The following is a 19156-nucleotide window of genomic DNA, read 5'->3' on the forward strand; positions in this document are numbered from 1 at the left end:
CCCATCCGGACGCGGATGTAGTTAGGGCCTCTTTCGCTGAAACGTTGCCTCTTACGGTACCTCCAACGGAAGAAACGGGGACTGAAAGTCAAGGTTTGTCTCCTTGCGAGCCAAGCTTCCTTGCACTTGTACCGGTGAAGGGGCCAGCTATAAGGAGGTCTTGTCCGACCCACGACTTAAAGTCTGGCCTCATCGGGTGGCTTCAGGATCGTCTTCTGGAAACCATCGAAGTCAGCTGCTCATCCGCCCAAGAGGATCATCCGGAGGGGAGTGAGACGGAGATGACAGAAGAGAACCCAATCGACCCGGTGCTGGTCCCGGATGAGGGTTTGCCCGAAGAGATCCAACTGGCCGTGAATGATGGGGGCCCGGATCCGGGGGAGGAGTCACACCCTACTGCCTTGTTAGGGGGAAGTCCAGTTGATGATGCGACTTGCATCTCCGCTAGCCCTTGTAGCTATGCGAAGCTGGGAGAGATGCTGAAACAGATTCCACTCGGCATAGATGTTGCTTTGCCTTCAGCGAAAATGTTTGAGGCGGTGGAAACGGTATAGCTTACTTCTTTTGATTTTGTTTTCCATACTGGTGTGTTTTTCACATGACTGATAATTGAACTTGTTGTTGTGGGTTTTTCTGCAGCTGGTGAGCGATATTCGCGGCATGGTTCAACAACGCGACCTTTTTTCAGACTTGCTGCGGACTGCCGATTATATGAAGGCCGTCGTTTCTCAGCGCATGAACAGTGAAGAGGAACTGTGCTTGAGATTGGAGCGGGCCGAAGCCAGCTTATCCGCTGCCCGGAGAGCCTTTGAAGAAAATGCTGAAGCTTTGAAGAAGTCTCAGGATGACAACGAGGCTCTTCGGATAGAACTAGCTGAGGCGAAGAGTCGGGAGGAATCTATAGAAGCCCACCTGAATGAGGCGGTGGACGAGATGGCCCAGCTGAGGGTGGATGTGAGACAACTCCGGACAGAGGTGTCAATTGAGAAAAAACAGAGAGAGGATTTGCAGTCGCGCTTATCAGCACAAAAGGAAGAGTTGGAGGCTGAGTTTGCCGCGCAAAGGGAGGAACTCGAGACGGATTACCAGAAGCAGGTAGACGAGATGTACTTCTTCGGCTACCGTTGCTGCATGAAGAAGCATGGTATCAAACGGGACGTCCCTTCGATTCCCCTGGGTGAGGAGGACAAGTTGCGCGACAAGGCTTCCCAATGAGAGCTTTTCTTTTTGTAATTTTTACTGCTATTTTCTCCCTGTATTTTGTAGTCCGGAGAACTTTTTGTATACAATTTTCACAAGTATTAATAAAACATACTTATTCATATTTGTACTTCTACCTTTCTTTCATTGGTAATACTGCTTTAGATTAGATACATTCCATAGTCGGAGCAATGGGGTTCCGTTTAGCTTCTGTAGATGATAGGCTCCAATTTCACTTGTCTTAGATACTATATAGGGGCCTTCCCAGTTGGCTTGAAACTTTCCCGCTCCTGTTTTAGTAGTGTTTTCGAAAACCTTCCTAAGGACCAGCGTTCCACTTTTGAAACTTCTAGGCCTTGCCTTGCGATTGTAGTGAGCGGCTGCTCTTTGTTGATAGTCAGCCATCCGGATGGATGCGGTCTCTCTTGTTTCGTCTACCCAGTCCAAATTTCTTCCTAACTCCGTATTTGCATCATCCTGCTTTCCTACCTCGGTCCGGATAGTGGGTAACCCTATTTCAGTAGGAATAACTGCGTCCATACCGTATGCGAGGGCGAAGGGAGTGTTTCCTGTCGGACGTCCGGGTGTGGTTCGATAAGCCCACAGGACGCCGGGTAGTTCTTCCACCCACTTTCCTTTGGCTTGCTCGAGCCTCTTCTTTAAGGCGGTTATTAGAGTCTTGTTTGTGGCCTCTGCTTGTCCATTGCTTTGAGGATAACGCGGTGTGGAGTATGCATTCCGGATGTTTAGTTCCGAACAGAAATTTCGAAAAGCGATGTTATCAAACTGTGGACCGTTGTCGGCTATAATGGTTTGGGGGATTCCAAAGCGGCAGATGATGTTTTTCCATACGAACTTGGTGACATCTTTGTCTTTGATGCTAGCGTACGCTTCAGCTTTCATCCATTTACTGAAGTAATCCGTGGCGACGAGCAGAAATTTCTTCTGGGCGGCTGCGGCTGGTAGGGGTCCTACTATGTCCATGTCCCACTGCGCGAAGGGCCAAGGGCCTGAAATTGGTTTCAACGTCTCCGACGGCACATGTGGTATGGGGGCATGTTTTTGACACTTGTCACATTTTTTGACATAGGCTACCGCATTCTTTTTCATTGTGGGCCAGTAATACCCTTGCGAATGGGCCCTGTGCGCTAGAGATCGACCTCCGGAATGGTTCCCACATACTCCCTCATGCAACTCAGCTAAAACATACAGGGCCTCTGAATGGTTTAGGCATCTGAGATAGGGACCTGTAAAGGACCGTTTGTACAAGTGCCCTCGATCAGGGTGAAACGAGCGGCTTGCACCCGGATCTTGTGTGCTTGCTTGGGCTCTTTGGGCAGAGTGCCTGTCCGGAGGTACTTTAAAATGTCTTTCGTCCATTCTTGGCCGTCTGCTTGGCTTGCCTCAATGGTATTGCAAGTGGAGGCTTCCGTGATGGAAGGGTGAGTTTGCACATGTATAGGCAATAATATGGCTTCTTTGATGGGGAGGGAGGCAGCTATGCCTGCCAGGGTGTCGGCACGTCCATTTTTAGTTCGTTTAATTTTTTCAATCGTCCATTCGGTGAACTGTTGTAAGGTGTCCCTTACTTTAGCCAGATATCATGCCATGTGCGCATCCTTAGCTTCGTATTCCTTCTGGACGTGCCTTACCACGAGTTGGGAATCGCTGTAAACCCGGAGCCTGGAGACGGATAGAGCCAGGGCGAGGTCCAATCCGGATAGGATGGCCTCATACTCCGCTTCATTGTTAGAGGTGGGGAACCCCAGTCGGATGGCTTGCTCCAGATGTTCTCCTGTTGGGGATTGGAGCAGGAGCCCTACTCCGAATCTTGATGACCGGGAGGCTCCATCAACCCGCAAAGTCCACCATTATTTTTCACTTGATTCTTTGCGCTGGATAGGCCTTCGGGAGTATTCCAGCACGAAGTCAGCCATTACTTGGCCTTTCATGGACAACCTGGGTTGGAACTCGATTCCATATTCACTCAACTCTATGGCCCATTGAAGCATTCCTCCGGTTAGGTCCGGCTTGTTCAGAATGTTGCGAAGGGGTTGGTCAGTTAGCACGACCACCGGGTGGGCTTGGAAGTAAGGGCGGAGCTTTTGGGCGGCACTTCGAAGAGCCAAGGCCGTTAGCTCCATCTTTGAATGCCTAGTTTCTACGTCCGCCAACGCTCTGCTGACGTAGTAAATAGGTTTATGCTCCTTGGGCGAGGGGCAACGGAATAGAACAATGCTAATTGCCCACTCCGATACAGCTAGATACATATACAATTTTTCTTCAGGGAGGGGGCTGCTCAGGATGGGCGGTTGCATGAGGCAATGCTTAATTTTTTCAAAAGCGCTCTGACAGCTGTCTGTCCATCCGCTCGCTCCAGCTTTTTGGATTGCCAAGAAGAAAGGTCGTAGTTCATCAGTGAAGCGGGTTATAAAGCGTCCTAGCGCGACGAGCTTGTCTGTGAGACGCTGTAATTCCTTTTTGCTCCTGGGGGGTGGTGTTTCCATGACTGCCTTCACTTGATCTGGGCTAACCTCTATCCCCCTTTGGTTGACCATAAATCCCAGGAATTTGTCAGCACTTTCGCCAAAGGCGCATTTAGAAGGATTCAACTTCATGCCATACTTTCTCAAGAGGTGGAAGACTTCTTGTAAGTGGAGGGTATGTTCCTCTCGGATTTTGATTTTGACCAAGATATCATCAATATACACCTCCATTGTGCAGCCAACCAGAGGCTTGAAGATCTTCGTCATCAGTCTCTGATAAATGGTGCCAGCGTTTTTGAGTTCGAATGGCATGACTTTGTAACAATAAAGACCATGTGGCGTTATGAAGGCTGTCTTTTCTTCGTCAGCCGGGGACATGGGGATTTGGTGGTATCCGGAGAAGGTGTCTAAGAAGGAGAGCATCCCTTGCCCAGTAGTGGAATCCACAATTTGATCTATACGTGGCAAAGAGAAACTGTCTTTTGGGCATGCATTATTGAGGTTGGTGTAATCGACGCACACCTGTCATTTGCCTTCCTTTTTGGGCACCACCACTACATTTGCCAACCAGTCCGGGTAATCCACCTCTATGATGAATCCGGCTTCCAGCAACTTGTCAATCTCATCCCGGATAATCTTTTGCCTATCCGGGTGAAAACGTCTAACCCTCTGCCGGACGGACCTTGCTGTTGGAAAGACGTTAAGCTTATGAGAGACGATGGAGGGGTGAATTCCCTTCATATCAGAATGCGCCCATGCGAAAACGTCATGGCTTTGTCGGAGGACATCTTGGATGTTCTGGGTCTCTTCAAGTGTCAAGAGGGAACTTATATATGTAAGGTGAGTATTTTCCTCCGAAATTTGGATTGTCCGTAGGGGATCCGCTGTCGGGGGATCTTTGTCCGCCGGACTCAATAATTGCTATTGGTCAAGTGCATGGCTGGACTCAGGGAGGGTTTTATCCTCCTGGCTGGTCCCTGCTTCTCGTGCTATCTGGTAGCATTGGAGAGCGGCTAACTGGCTGCCATATAGGTCGATTTGCCCATCCTTGGTAAGGAAGCTTACCATTTGATGATACGTAGAGGGGATGACTTTCATGTAGTGCAGCCATGTGCGCCCCAAGATAACATTGAAGGGTGATAAATCTTGTACCACCGAAAATTGTACGTTGAGAGTGACTGGGCCAGCTTGGACCGGCAGTACAATATCTCCCAAGGAAGTAGTTGATGCTCCGTTGAATCCGGACAAAATTCGCCCAGGGTTTTCGAGGCCTGTGAGACTGTGTCCCATGTGGCTAATGACCGATATTTGCACAAGATCGGTCGAGCTGCCCGGGTCAACTAGGATGCGTCTCACGTCGAAGTCTCCTATCTCTAGGGACAGGATGAGGACGTCGCGGTGCGGCTACAATATCCGTGTGGGGTCTACTGGTGGGAAAATGATTGTTCCATCTGTGGGGCGAGGGCCCCCCCCAGCTATCCCAGGCCGGATGGAGTTGACATGCTCACGCACCGATGCTGCCCGCAACAACCTTTGTTTCTTTCCTTTGGAGTCGTACTCCTCATCGGATGGGCCTCCGTTAATATATTTTATAACGGCTTTGGGGGCGGCTAGGGCCCTAGGGGTTCCAAAGTTGTGATTTCTGGAAGCGTCTCCACCTCTGGCATCTGAGCGGAGGTATTGCTTTAAATGTCCCGCCTTTATGAGCCTTTCGACCAAATAATGGAGGCACCTGCACGCCTCCGTTGTGTGACCATGCCCCTTATGGAAGACACATTTCTTACTATGATCCTTTTTGGATGGGTCCATTCCGAGGGGTCTAGGCCACCTGAAGTCGAACATGTCTTGGATCATAGGGAGAAGCTTCTCATAGGATATGGAAATGGGTGTGAGGGGCGGCGGTTCCGGGCGGCTTAGCCCTTCCTGCCTTCGATCGGACGGCCTTGGCCGGTCCGGAAGTTTGGCACTTCTTTCCGCACCACTTCTGGATGCCTGTTCGGCAACCATGATTTGCTGGGTGGCTGCTCGCACGTCATTTTCGAGCATTGAGTATTTGCTCGCACGCTGGAACAAGTCGTCCATTGTCGTAGGAGGCTTTTTAGCGAGTGATTCGAAAAATGGGGTGCCTGGATAGATGCTTCGCTTGAAGATCTGCAGGACAGCGTCCATGCTGTAAGCCTCTACCTGTAGCACGACCTGACCAAACCGTTTCACGAACTCCCTTAAGGATTTGTTATCCTGCATTTTTATGTTTTGCAGAGTGCTGATGTTCTGCTTATGCCGAGTGAAGCATAAGTATTGTCCCACGAAGGCTTCCGACAGGTCCCTGAAATTATCCACAGAGTTGGGAGGTAGGCGGTGAAACCATGAGAGGGCCTACCCTTGTAGGCTGGCGGGGAATACTTTGCATAGTAGCGCGTCGTTTCTTATATCGAGAGTCATGAGTTGACAATAATGCATGATATGGTCGAAAGGGTCGTTGGACCCATCGTACGTGGATAATTTAGGCACGAGGAATCCCCTTGGGGGCTCGTAATGAATAATATGAGAGCAGAAAGGCGTGGAGAGCATGTCGTCCAGCCTTTTGCTGATGGAGCCAATAGGTGGCTCGTTTGGGAGGTTTCACACAGCTTGTCGTATCGCTAGGTGCTGGTGAACGTTCTGCACCATAGGGGTGACCATAGGGTCAGGGTGCGCTCCCCAGGTTGTGGCTATTGGCGGCCTTGGCCTCCCAGGCTCCTATGGGCCTAATCTCGCGCGCATTGAGTCTGACAACTGGGGTTTTTTTGTCTCGTTGTCTTTTTGCTGAAAGATGAGTAGAGTCTGAGCTTTCCTCATGGGGAGCTCGGTACATGGATGTGTGTGGCTCATGTGGCCTAACGTTGCATGTTTCAGGGATTGCTCCTGCTGTCTCAGGGTATATTGACTATGGGTCAGGCCTTGAGTTTGCTACCTGGCCTCTTGAACGCTGACGACGAGGAGGCCTCGTCGATGAAGCCTGTATGCGCAACACAACGTTTTCTTCTCTTAATCTTACTGTCTCTTGGAAGAGAGCTTGCAGTTGTCGCTCGCTTGCCAACTGTCTTTTTTCGATGGCTTGGCACCATTCAGAATTATCTTCCTCTCCCCTACCAGACGAGCGGCTTCTGGAAGGTGTGGACATCTTTGCCGGCGACTGAATCAGTGGATTCCCACAGACGGAGCCAATGTTGAGGCCTTGCGTCCCGATGATCCACGTAGCTGCCAAATGGACGCACACTTTCAACCAAGATAGAGTTCTGGTTCAGTCGTCCCTGCAAAAGATGTTCGGACAAGGTGTCTGGACACACCCTCTGATGGTTTTGTCAGCCATAGTTAGAGAGACTAAGCAGTTGGCCTTTTACTAGGTATAGCAAGCTTACCTTCCTCCTTGTGTGAAGGTCTATATATATATATTATTAGAAGCTCTGTCTCCCTCTTTAATGGTAGGGAGACTTTTTAGCTTGTCATGATGCCTCTAGGTGGTGGCAGGGCCATCATCACCCTACGGGCGGCTATCAGAGATCTTGGGAGGCGACGCTGCTGTCAGAGATCGTGGGAGGTGACTTGCCATCATTCCTGTCATTTCGCTTTGTAGGTGGCGGAACGTGGGTTGTGACAGGCTGTCGGAATGATGTAGTAAGACTTGCTTACTTTAGTCAACGATCCGGACAAACATATCCGGATAGGATATGTCGGTTGTCCGGATGTGATATGGCGGTCGTCCGGATGTGATGTTTGCGAGTGTCGTGTGCTTCTCCCTGAGGAAGTCCGGATAGGGGAAGCGCGCCACGTGTCCTCTTGGGGAAATCCGGATGGAGCTGATCCGGATAGAAATGCGTGCCACGTGTCATCAGGGGGAGGGGTCTCTACAGGTATTACATAACCACTACGTTGAATGGGAAAAATGATGTTCATAGCTTCGGGATTGTGCCATTGGTGCTCATTAATTTCAGGCCAACCTGCAACAATAAAAAAGCCATGGGATCAAGCACTGAGCACATAGTCCAATGTTAGTCCCATTAATTCTTGCAAGAGTAGAAATAAGGAGCGACATTCTGGATCCTAGGTTAGATGAACTTGCATTTCAACATTAATACTTCTGTCCGAAAAGCTGTGTACCATCCTCGGTTTGGTAAATTTAGGAGTGTTTGAATACTACATTTGAAAATAATTTATTTTAATTGATTAATTATAAATATGCTGAGAGTGATTATGAGAAATGCTTTTAATATTTTTAATACTTGAAAAATAAAAAATTTCAAAAGCTAAAAAGACTAGAAACACTAGAATTACTATCAAACATATTTCCCCAAATTATTAACATTTATTTTATTTTTATATTTTTATTATTATTGCATGCATTTAATAATTACATTTATTTTGTTTACTTTTTATTTTATTCATTTACTTATTTAATATAAAATTGTTTGAATTTTTTTGACTTTAAATACTGTCTTATTAAATTATTAAATTACATAATATGGTTTTTTTTCTTTTTCTTTTCTTTTTAATCTTCTTTTATTTTATTTATCAATCTCATTTTTTCATTAGTTTTTTTTTTTTTAATTTTTAATTTAATTTAATTCTGTTTTGCATGAGGAAACCATTGCATATTTGGGAATGGGTAATCAAGGTCAGAATTTTTTTTGAGGAAAAAGAAGGTATATATTTTTTGGGAATAAAAAATAAAGTATGGGAAGAGGACTGTTTTTTAAAGGCATGGAAATCTACAAGGAAGGTCACACGCATAATTCTTGATGGACTTTCCAAAATAGTAGCCTGAGCATTTCAGAGAGAATATCCACGAAGGCATGGAGGAACAAGCACCGAGGAAGACAAAAAAAGAAAGGAGAGGGATCAGAGAAAAAAAATAAAATTAGACGGGGGAGAAAAAGAGGGATTGGGACAGAAAAGAAGAAGAAAGGAAGTGGGAGAAAAGAAGAATCTTTCATTACCTTCGTGAGAAGAAAAAGAACTCGTGTTCACCCGTCTTTTGAGGGTTTTGAAGACAGCTTAAAGTCGAGCAACTGGAGTGCAGATTGCCAGGTATATTCTCTGAGATTTTGTTAGTGCTGCTTACATTCTACTCCTCTTTATTCTCTGGCTGTTTCCGAGAATTTATTCTTGCTGTTTGGTGTGGGCGCTAAGGCCACAGTTTCATTTGTTGACTGGTTGCTTGCATATTTACACTATTTTAGTTTTCCTTTTGATGTCTTTGGTTCCATCCGAAAGCAATCTGAATGTAGGTCCATCTTTGAACTTGATGCTAGAAGTCATGTCCCTGTTTATGTTCTAATCTCACTTTGAATTCCCACCCATTCCAAGCCGATGGAAGTTTCATGAAATGAGGCTTTGCAAACTTTTGCTTGTCTTTCTGTTGCCTTTCCCTTGGTTATCTTTTACTCCGCTTTTTTTTTCTTTTCTTTGCTATCTGTTCCTGTGTACACTTTCTTGTGAGTCCTCTGTTGGGGTAGCGTGAGGTTTGAGAGGAAAAGAAGACGTGCTCAGGTTATTGAGCGAACTGTTGAGGAAAAGCTCGAACAAAAGAGGTTAATCCTTATTCTGAATCAAGTGATGGGTGCATACGTATTTGGGAGTTCCAAACTGGCAGAGGATATTTTCTGAGTTTCTGGTGGATTCTGAGGTTCTTGGAATGGGTTTTGAGGAGCTTTCAAGGTCTAAGAGAGAGAGAGAGTGAGGCGAAGGTGAAGTTCCCGAGTAATGAGGTGAAGCCGTGAGAGAGAACAGAGGCGGTATTTATTTTCTTGGGGCTGATTTCTATGAGGGTGCAGGGGACTTTTGAGTTAAGTAAGAAAAGTTTATTGAGCCGGGATTTCTTTCATCAAAAGGAGGATTCATGGATTTCGGGAGGAGTTAGACGGGGGAGGAAAATGCAAGATATTCAGAGAAGAAAAGCAGAGAGAACAGAAAGGAAAGAGGGTGGCTCGTTCTGGGGGTCTGGATAGTTTTTTGGAAGAGAATACAGATTATTAGAAGCCAAGCAATATTGCCTGGAGAGAGTCTTCCAGTTGAAAATCCAAGTTATTGGCCTGGTATCTGTTCCTGTCGAAGTGGGTGGAGAAACTGGCGATAGTGAGGCTCCTGTGATTGTAGTCGAGATGCCCGTGTCAGGGTCCATTGAGATGCAGATGGTGGGAGACCTTAATTTACTGAAACCCAATAGGATCTTCAGAACTGGAGGGTATTTTGTATGGTCTACTCTACCTGCTTATCATAAGGATGAAAAAGATCAGTATGTCTGGAATGCTGTGTTTGATGTGACAAAATGTACAAGCTAGAAGAGATGGTTCTGTCCTCTGCCACTCTTCTGAATGCTAGTAGCCGGGAACCATATCGGCTAATGCTAACTTGGTCAAAGATTTGCAGCAAAAACATGTTTACTTGGCCTAAGGAGCATTATACCCAGATGTGGTTGAGTCTTGCTCACCACCTAAAAGCTGCAGAAGCTTTTCTGGCGCAGAGATGGAATGGAAGCTCCACAAAATCTTTCGGAGATCATCTCTCAGTCTCAGCACACAGATACTGTCTACAGTTCCCCCTAGATACATTTCAGCACCAGTATCTAAATCCAGGTCTGTCTTCACGTCTTGGTACTCATGTTTCTCCTTCAGCAGAGAAGATATTATCTTGTGAAGATGATGCTTAAAAGACCGCGTTTGGAGCTCCTGTTGGCGAGGGAGATGTTCCTGGGATTGTTGCTTCATCTCTGGAGAGCAGTTTAAGCTCATCTGATCTCCATCCAATCTGGATCACTATATAAATGACAGCAGAGCCTTCCTTGAGGCAATGTGCATTTTGATGGATCCCAATAACCCGAAGATATGTTTTGTTCAATGTCCTCAGAGATTCGAAGGCGTGTATATTCTACTTCAGGCTCAAACACGCCCTTGTTTAGTTGGGTTTTAGAGTTTTAGCTTTCTTACCTGTCTGGGTCTGTATTGGAGAACTGGGTATCACAGCTTGGGGTTTTTCTTGGAACCTTGAGCTTTCGGGTTTAAATATTTTTTGGCTTTGGTAAACTGAAGTTCAATATTTAAACCACCTTGAAGTCGATGTTTCATTCCATTTGAGTCTGAGATGATACAGCCATCTGATCTTCTCTTCAGTCTGTTTCATCTGACTTCAGCTTGCCAGAGATCCAAAATGCTTAGGGAGTTCCAGATGCACTCTCCTTCTCACGTGCATGCATGGCCACCATAGTGTACGTGTGGCTAGTTCTTGCTTGTCCTCAGCCTTGGTATCCTCAGCATCTAGCAGTCCCTATGGCCAACTTGACAAAGAACAATGAAGATGACTCTGGACATCCATTTGATGGGGCAAGGCTGCTAGATTTTGCAATTCTTAGACCATACTTGCAACATCCTGCCGTCAGTCATGACCCAAGTAGTGCTACTGCCATACGTGCCAACATTGCACCCTCGTTCTTGCTGCAAGAAAATTGAACTAATCCCTAAGAAGCAACTTACAGCAACTGTGACATCTGAAGGACTGCAATCAATTATTGCCGGTTTTAGAGTATGATGCACCCAGTTCCTATGGTTCCTCTCAATCAATTGTGACCCATAAGGCCTTCCAAGGGTTTGAGGACAACCCCCTTATATTACCTCGCTCCATTTACATTGGTTCAGGCAAATCTGCTACTCGGACGGGTGATAGTAAAGACAATTTGGAACAATTTATGTAACCTATGATAGAGAATACTTCATAATTCTTCTATATTAATTTGAAATCTTTGGTGGACAATCTTGTTGCTACTGCTGCAACACCGAATCACATAAAATTGTTGGTGTTTTTATTCTTTTTCTTTTCTTGGTATATTGTTTTCACTATTGCAACAATTAACGTGGTTCAAAAGTATGCCTACTTATATCTATTAAAGATTTTAAAAAGATACAAACAATTACAAAGTACTTTCTCTCACGTAGGTGGATTATCTTTTCCTCAGGAATATATATATATCCTTTTCTTAGGAATATATATATACCATTTATTTTTCGCATAAAAATAGTAGAATTTTTAGTTTTTTTGGCTCTAAGTGTGAACATGTATAAGGTTAATTAGTTGCCTACTATTAACCTTTGTCTCTTCATCTCTCTTCTACATACTAATATATCATAATCTACCAACTGCAACTACTTAATACAATGAATTTGGATTTTACTAAAGCAATTTGCAATTCAGAAACTCCCTTGTGTTTGATTCTACGAAGAGCAGGAGATCTTTTTATTGTTTGAATATTGAATCCTTCCTACGTTATACAGACTTCAACGGGTTGCTATATGATGATTGGAGCATATGTAACAAATATTTTATTACCTAATTATCCATGTTCAAGGTTTCTCGTTTCATATTTAATGAAGGAATCAATGTTGGATTTATAGGATCCTTGGCATAAATACCCTAGTCAGGTATAATCAAGCCGGGTTTACAACAAGATGAACATCCAGGTTGTTTTAGAGTCACAAATATGGATATAAAACCTTAAAATCATCGACATGATTTTGTTTTTCTTTCATCTCTCCACATATTCCTTGGGCTCTAAATTTTCTTCTGACTAATCGAGGGATAACACCGTTAATTAATTTAATGTTTATAGTCCAGCTTTTGGGTGAAACTTTGTATCTCCATACCTTAAAAATGTTGTTTGGTAGTGGCTGTCTGCATCTTGTGTGGCATCTTCCTTTTACCTCTCTATGTCTTATGGTTTCTTAATGGTTTGTTGAACCCCTGGACTCCTTCATTCAACTTGACTGTTCTATAATTTAGAGGCTAGCAATTTGATTAATTACCCTATTAATTAAAGTCCTAATCAACTTCAAACTTTGTAATGAAAATCACTTTAGTTAGAATGGAATTTTAGAATCTGCTTTATCCTCTACTTAACCCCACATGTTTGTTAGTACTCCATCTTTCATATACTGAATCTTGCTGTAGCGGATCTGTCTCTACTTTTCGTCGGCTTTAAATATACATTTGTTCCCATTGTCGATACTTTGTCAACAACAATACTTCCATCACTGGCCGGGTGGATATTTCCAATGAAAGTTTTAGTAGATTGATGAAAATCTTATCCTTGGCTAGCTGCAACTGATGCTAACAGCTCTTGAGAGGTCTTGTGTTAGTGCATCAATATAATTGGCATTTTCAAGTTGACATTTTACAGGCCCTTCTTCTTCCTTGAGAAGGGAACTGAGGAGATCAATGGATATGGCATTTTTGTTTTTCGGGTTTTTAGCTCTTTTGGTGCTGGTTCATGGGCTGCAGGATCAATCAGGTGTGCATCTCCCACTCTCTCCCTCTCTTTTTCAAATAAACAAGTTACTGATTTATTTCATGGGGAATGGATTCAAAATATTGTGTAGGATTCATAAGCATTGATTGTGGGATAGCTGAGGGCTCAGACTATAAGGATAATACCACTGGCCTGCTTTACACTTCGGATGCAAAATTCATAGACACTGGAATAAATGGGAAGATTTCTTCAAAGTTCACGTCTGCAACTCTTATACCACAGCTCACAAATGTTAGAAGCTTCCCAGAAGGAGCCAAGAATTGTTACACCCTGAGACCGAAAAATGGCAAAAATAATAATTATTTGATCAGGGCTTTCTTCATGTATGGAAATTATGACTCCAAGGATCAACCTCCAGAATTCAAACTACATCTTGGTGTTGAGGAGTGGGACACAGTTAACATTACCCATTCAGATAAAATTGTCAGGAGGGAAATCATTCATGTTCCAAAGACAGATGACATATATGTCTGTCTGGCAAACACTGGGTCTGGGACACCTTTTATATCTGCGTTAGAGCTGAGACCACTGGATAATTCCACTTATACCACCGAATCTGGATCACTGGAACTCTTTACAAGGGTTGACGTTGGATCAACAACAAATGAAACAGTCAGGTGAGGCACAATTTGAGTCACTAACATCATCTTAAATCGGTTTTTTCAATATATATCTTGAATTGACTAAGTTATATATACATTCTTATTTAGATACAAAGACGATGTTTTTGATCGCATTTGGGATCCCGTCAGCTGGGATTATTGGGCTCCCATCAATTCAAGATATGTTAGTGGCACCTTAAGTAACAATGAGTACAAACCTCCATCCAATGTCATGTCTACTGCTGTGATTCCAGGCCTCGATTCCCTTTCCTTGGAGTTTTATTGGGATACAGATGATCCTAGTCAACAGTTTTATGTGTACATGTACTTCGCTGAGGTTGAGCAACTGGAAGCCGGCGAGTTGAGAGAATTCAAGATCTCACTGAATGGTGGCTCATGGAGAGGGCCTATTGTTCCAGAAAAGATGATTCCAACTACTATATGGAACACCGACTCTATAAGTGCTCCTGGTAGTCTAAATTTTAGTATTTCTAAGACAGATAACTCCACACGTCCTCCCATTCTCAATGCTTTGGAGATATATTCGGTAAAACACTTCTTACAATCACCAACTGGCCAAAATGAAGGTATGTTCTTGCACTCATTTTTCTTAAGGAATTAAAGCAAGAAAAGAGAGAATTGCATCGCTCTTCTTAAATTTTATTCAAGGGCTAAATGATCGATCTTAATTTTGTCGACTTTTGAAATTACTAGTTGATGCTATCAAGAAAATCAAGTCAGTGTACAAGGTGATGAAGAGTAGCTGGCAAGGAGATCCATGCATCCCCAGAGATTACTTATGGGATGGCCTGACCTGCAGTGACAATGGCTATGATGCTCCCAGTATCATCTCACTGTGAGTTTATGCGGTGAAAAAACATTTAGGAGAGTACTGCATATGAATTATTAAACCATTTTTCAATAAAATGGGACTATCTGTCTACAAATGACTGTTATACTAATTAACTGGCAATCAGGAACCTTTCTTCGAGCAATTTGACCGGGAGGATCGATGGTTCATTCTCTAATCTCACGTCATTACAACATTTGTAAGTTCTAGTGGGTGTGGGATAAATATATCTGTATAAGAGCTGTGACCTATGGGGATATGGTGGCTGCAATCAGAGACAAATATTTCATAACATCCAAGATTTCCATTACTGTATCAGCACTTACTGAGACAACTCTTTCATTACAGAGATTTATCTTACAATAACTTAACTGGAGAAGTGACAACCTTTCTAGCTAACCTGCCTGCCTTGAAAACCTTGTAAGTTGTTGCAGTTTTTATTTCCAAGTTCCTCAGTTTATTAATGAAGTATATGATCAAATTGTCTCTTCCTTTTCAGGAATTTATCATGGAACAATTTCATAGGTTCAGTTCCATTGGCGCTAATAAAACAAGCTGATGGTGGTACCTTGTCTTTGAGGTCTGCTTTCTCAAATGCATGAATATCAATTTATAGCTCTCTTTTTATTGAATCTATTTTTCAATCTTCATGGATCAACCTTAAATAATCCTATAATTTAGCGGTTTTTGTTATATCCAATTCAGTTTGTTCAAGAGTTTATTAGCTATTTTCCCATTTGGTTACCTAGACAATGAGGGAAAATTGACCCTATTGTTGTTCCGAACTTCCAATTTTTCTTTCAAATTTCAAGATTTATTTATTCTTTTTTTTTATAGGTTATGTTTGGTTCTCAAAAAATATTATGAAAAAAAAAAAATTTCTCATGTTTAATTATCCTATAAAAAATACCAAAAAATAAAATATAATTAAAACTAATTAAAAATTTATATATTTTCAAATTATTTAATTTTTATATGGAAAAGTTAAAATAAATGAAATGAGTTTGAAGTAACATATAAAATTAATTTATTACTTTATTTTTATTTTTATTTTACTTTTCTTCATCTTTTATTTCTTTTTACTTTTTCTCTCTATTTTCTTTTCCTCGTATTTTCTGAGAGCCAAACATAATCATATTATCTCTTTTTGATTCTAGTTTGGATGGGAATCCGCATCTTTGTAAAACAAGCTCATGTAAGTGGAAGAATCCTATTGTTCCAATAGTTTCATGCGCCGTTTTCGTTCTGGTCCTCTTAGGTGTATTTGCCATCTTCTGGATCTACAAAAGGAAGCAACGACAAGGTATTCTAAGTTGTTTTGTTGGATCAATTTATGAAAATTTCTGATATTGGAATGCTGATTACATTTACAAACAATCTTATTAGGTATAGTTGTTGCTGCCAAACCTAATGATCTAGAAGAGAAGATAATGAGGCAGAATAACAGGAACGTTAGTTACTCTGAGATTGTAAGCATCACTGGTAACTTCCAACAGGTGATTGGGAAAGGAGGGTTTGGAAAAGTTTATAGTGGCCATTTAAGTGATGGTACTCAAGTTGCTGTCAAGATGCTTTCATCTCCATCAATCCATGGGTCTAAGCAATGTAGGACTGAGGCAAGCTTCTTTATATATATATCTATGTATATACATATACTAGCACTCAAGTTATTCTGATTTCAAATCATATATGGTGTCCTTGAGGCTTGGAGTTACTTTCAATTTGGATGATGTTTGGTGCTAATGACAGGCTGAGCTGTTAACAAGAGTTCATCATAGAAACTTGGTTTCTCTACTCGGTTACTGTGATGAGAGTCCAAACATGGGGCTCATGTACGAGTACATGGCTAATGGGAATTTACAAGAGTGTTTGTCAGGTATCAATCGCTTGTACCATATTTTATAATACCAACTTTTTGACTATATTTGATCCTAGAAATTCTGAGAAAAGAAAAAAATATTAAAAAAAAAAACATAATTTTCTTATATTTGGTTTTAACTAAAATTAGTAAAAAACTTATATATTTTTAAATTATTTAATTTTTATATATAAGAGTTAAATACATAAAACGAGTTTGAGGTAAGATATGTAAATAATTTATTGACTTTATTTACTTTTATTTCCATTTTCTTTACTTTGCATTTTTCCTCAAACTTTTCAAGAACCAAACATAATCTTAATTTAAAAGAAACCTATATTTTGATAAGCCCCACTGAATAAATTTTAGTACAAATCTATACCCGAAACCAAGATTTGGCAATGTAGTTTCATTAATGTGTTTCAATGCAATATTTTTAAGTAACAACGTATTGATTTCCCTTTGTAGAACAAAATGATCGGTGATAATTATAAACTTATCATGTCATAGGCACTGTTAAGGATGCATCCGTCTTGACTTGGGAACAAAGGCTTCGAATAGCAATAGATGCAGCACAAGGTAAGCTAAGGAGCAGAAGAAGAAAATTTTGTGACAAAATTTAGTGGTCTGTTTATCTTTTTTCCAAACTAACAGACATGGGATTCGAATTTGTAGCACTGGAATATTTGCACAATGGTTGCAAGCCACCAATAATCCACAGAGATGTTAAGACTGCCAACATTTTGTTGGATGAGAAATTGCAAGCCAAAGTAGCAGATTTTGGGTTGTCCAGATGCTTGACCCCTGAAAATGGGAATTGTTTATCTGGGAGTAATTTTTCAACTGCAATATCTGGAACGCCTGGATACCTCGATCCTGAGTAAGTATTTATAACCTTTTTGAAAATGCAATGCAATCAAATATATGGATGTCTTAGAGGGTGTTTGGTGAAACTTAACATTTATTACTTCATGACTTAAGTTAACTTTAAATTAAATTATGAACTTATGTTATGTCTATTCCCGAAAAACATTAATGAAAGAAGAAAATGAGTCTCTCATGTGATTTTACTATAAAAAAATATCAAGGAAAATCAAATATAATTAATTAGTTATAAACTTTTACACTTTTAAATTATTTAATTTTAAATATATATACATATTTTTATTTTTCATCACTTTTTATTTCTTTATACTTTTTCTCTTTATTTTCTTTCCCTTATATTTTTCTTCAAATTTTTCGAGAATCAAATATAACGTTAAAACGTATTACTTAATTTTTATTTTAAAGATTAAGGTTGTTTGATAAAATTAAAATTTATTTTAAACCGTTAAATTAACGTATTTATCCTTGTATTTAAAGTATAATCAATGCATAAGATAACTAAAGAAATATTTACTCTCATTAAGAATGGACAAATGAAAAAATAAATTTAAAATTAAGAATAAGTTAACTTTTTTAACTTTAGGTTATGAAATTAAGTTATTTTATCACACATGTTTAATTTATTTAATGATTTAAATTAAGTTATCAAGTCAAATTAAGTCATTAAATTGATTTACCAAATATCCTTTTAGTAAATCACTGAAATTGTAGTCAAATTAAAGGCAATCTGATTATTTTTTAGGTAAAATAACTGAAATTATTTGCATGTGTTTTTGTACAGGTATTACACATCCTTAAGGTTGGATGAGAAAAGCGATGTTTATAGCTTTGGGATTGTTCTGTTGGAGCTTATCACTGGCCAGCCTCCGATAATAAAGCAGGGCGAAGAAAGCATGCTTCACATAGTCCAATGGGTCAGTCCCATTATTAAAAGGGGGGAGATTAGAGACATAGTAGATCAGAGGTTACAGGGAGATTTTGATATCAGTTCTGTCGGGAAAGCTATAGATATAGCAATGGCTTGTGTAACCTACAGCTCCACCACAAGGCCGACCATGAGTCATGTGTTGCTGGAATTAAAAGGCTGTTTGAACATTGAGATAGCCCCTGAAAGGACGCGGAGTATGGAGGAAGACAATGAGAAACAAGCAAACGATTCGCTTGAAATGATTTTTGTTAGCACAGAAATTCCAAAGGGTCCTCAGGAAAGGTAGATATGTTGTAAAATGTAGGTGCATACTTTGGTATCTTGCAATTATTTCTCACTTTTGTGAAAGTCTTGCTCCCATTATGGACTTAATACCATATATGGATTTCTATGTATTTTAACCTATTGTTTATTTCAATCATATTTGGTGCAACCGGCTTCATTGTTCCTGCAGGGTTTCAGTCAAGATGCTTGAAGGGGGGGAACTAAGGTCTCCTCCAAAACCCTAGGAGTTGATACTTGAAGGGGGGAACTAAGGTCTCCCCAAACCCTATGAGAGGCCAAGACAAGCAACTCAATTTATTACGAGAGGCTGTTTGCGAGAATCATTTGGACTCCTTGTGATTTTGATACGAACTCTAGAAGAATGAGGTATAACTCACATTGCTGAAGAATCAACTTTTCCAATTGAGGCACCAAATGGAGCGTCAATAAGTGAAGCACCAACAACAAATAGAAGTTGTCCTACACCAATTGGCAAAGCTCTTGTAGTAAAATCTCTCCATTCTCTTTCTCTTATGTTATGTTTGATTCCCGGAAAGTAATAAGGAAAAAAAATGTTATAGAAAATGATTTTCTTGTATTGGTTATATTATGGAATTATAAAAAAAATTTAAATATAATTAAAATTAGTTAAAAATTTATATATTTTCAAATTATTTAATCTTTATATTGAAGATTTCAAATAAGCGAAGTGTGTTTAAAATATAATATAAAAATAATTTATTGATTAT

General features: G+C 41.1%; 1 protein-coding gene across 1 annotated transcript; it reads left to right on the forward strand.

Moving 5' to 3' along the window:
- The first annotated feature begins 10915 nt into the window (after positions 1–10915).
- Positions 10916–18429, forward strand: LOC100266960 (probable LRR receptor-like serine/threonine-protein kinase At4g29180). The gene is made up of 11 exons (XM_019222055.1): positions 10916–11111; positions 12892–13002; positions 13091–13637; positions 13731–14209; positions 14337–14478; positions 14600–14637; positions 15859–16088; positions 16222–16348; positions 16841–16909; positions 17006–17210; positions 17997–18429. Exons 1-11 carry the CDS (start codon positions 10916–10918, stop codon positions 18427–18429), a joined length of 2577 nt encoding a protein of 858 aa, XP_019077600.1.
- Positions 18430–19156: the final 727 nt, after the last annotated feature.

The sequence above is a fragment of the Vitis vinifera genome, chromosome 9 (assembly GCF_030704535.1).
Source record: "Vitis vinifera cultivar Pinot Noir 40024 chromosome 9, ASM3070453v1".
NCBI classification, from domain to species: Eukaryota; Viridiplantae; Streptophyta; class Magnoliopsida; order Vitales; family Vitaceae; genus Vitis; species Vitis vinifera.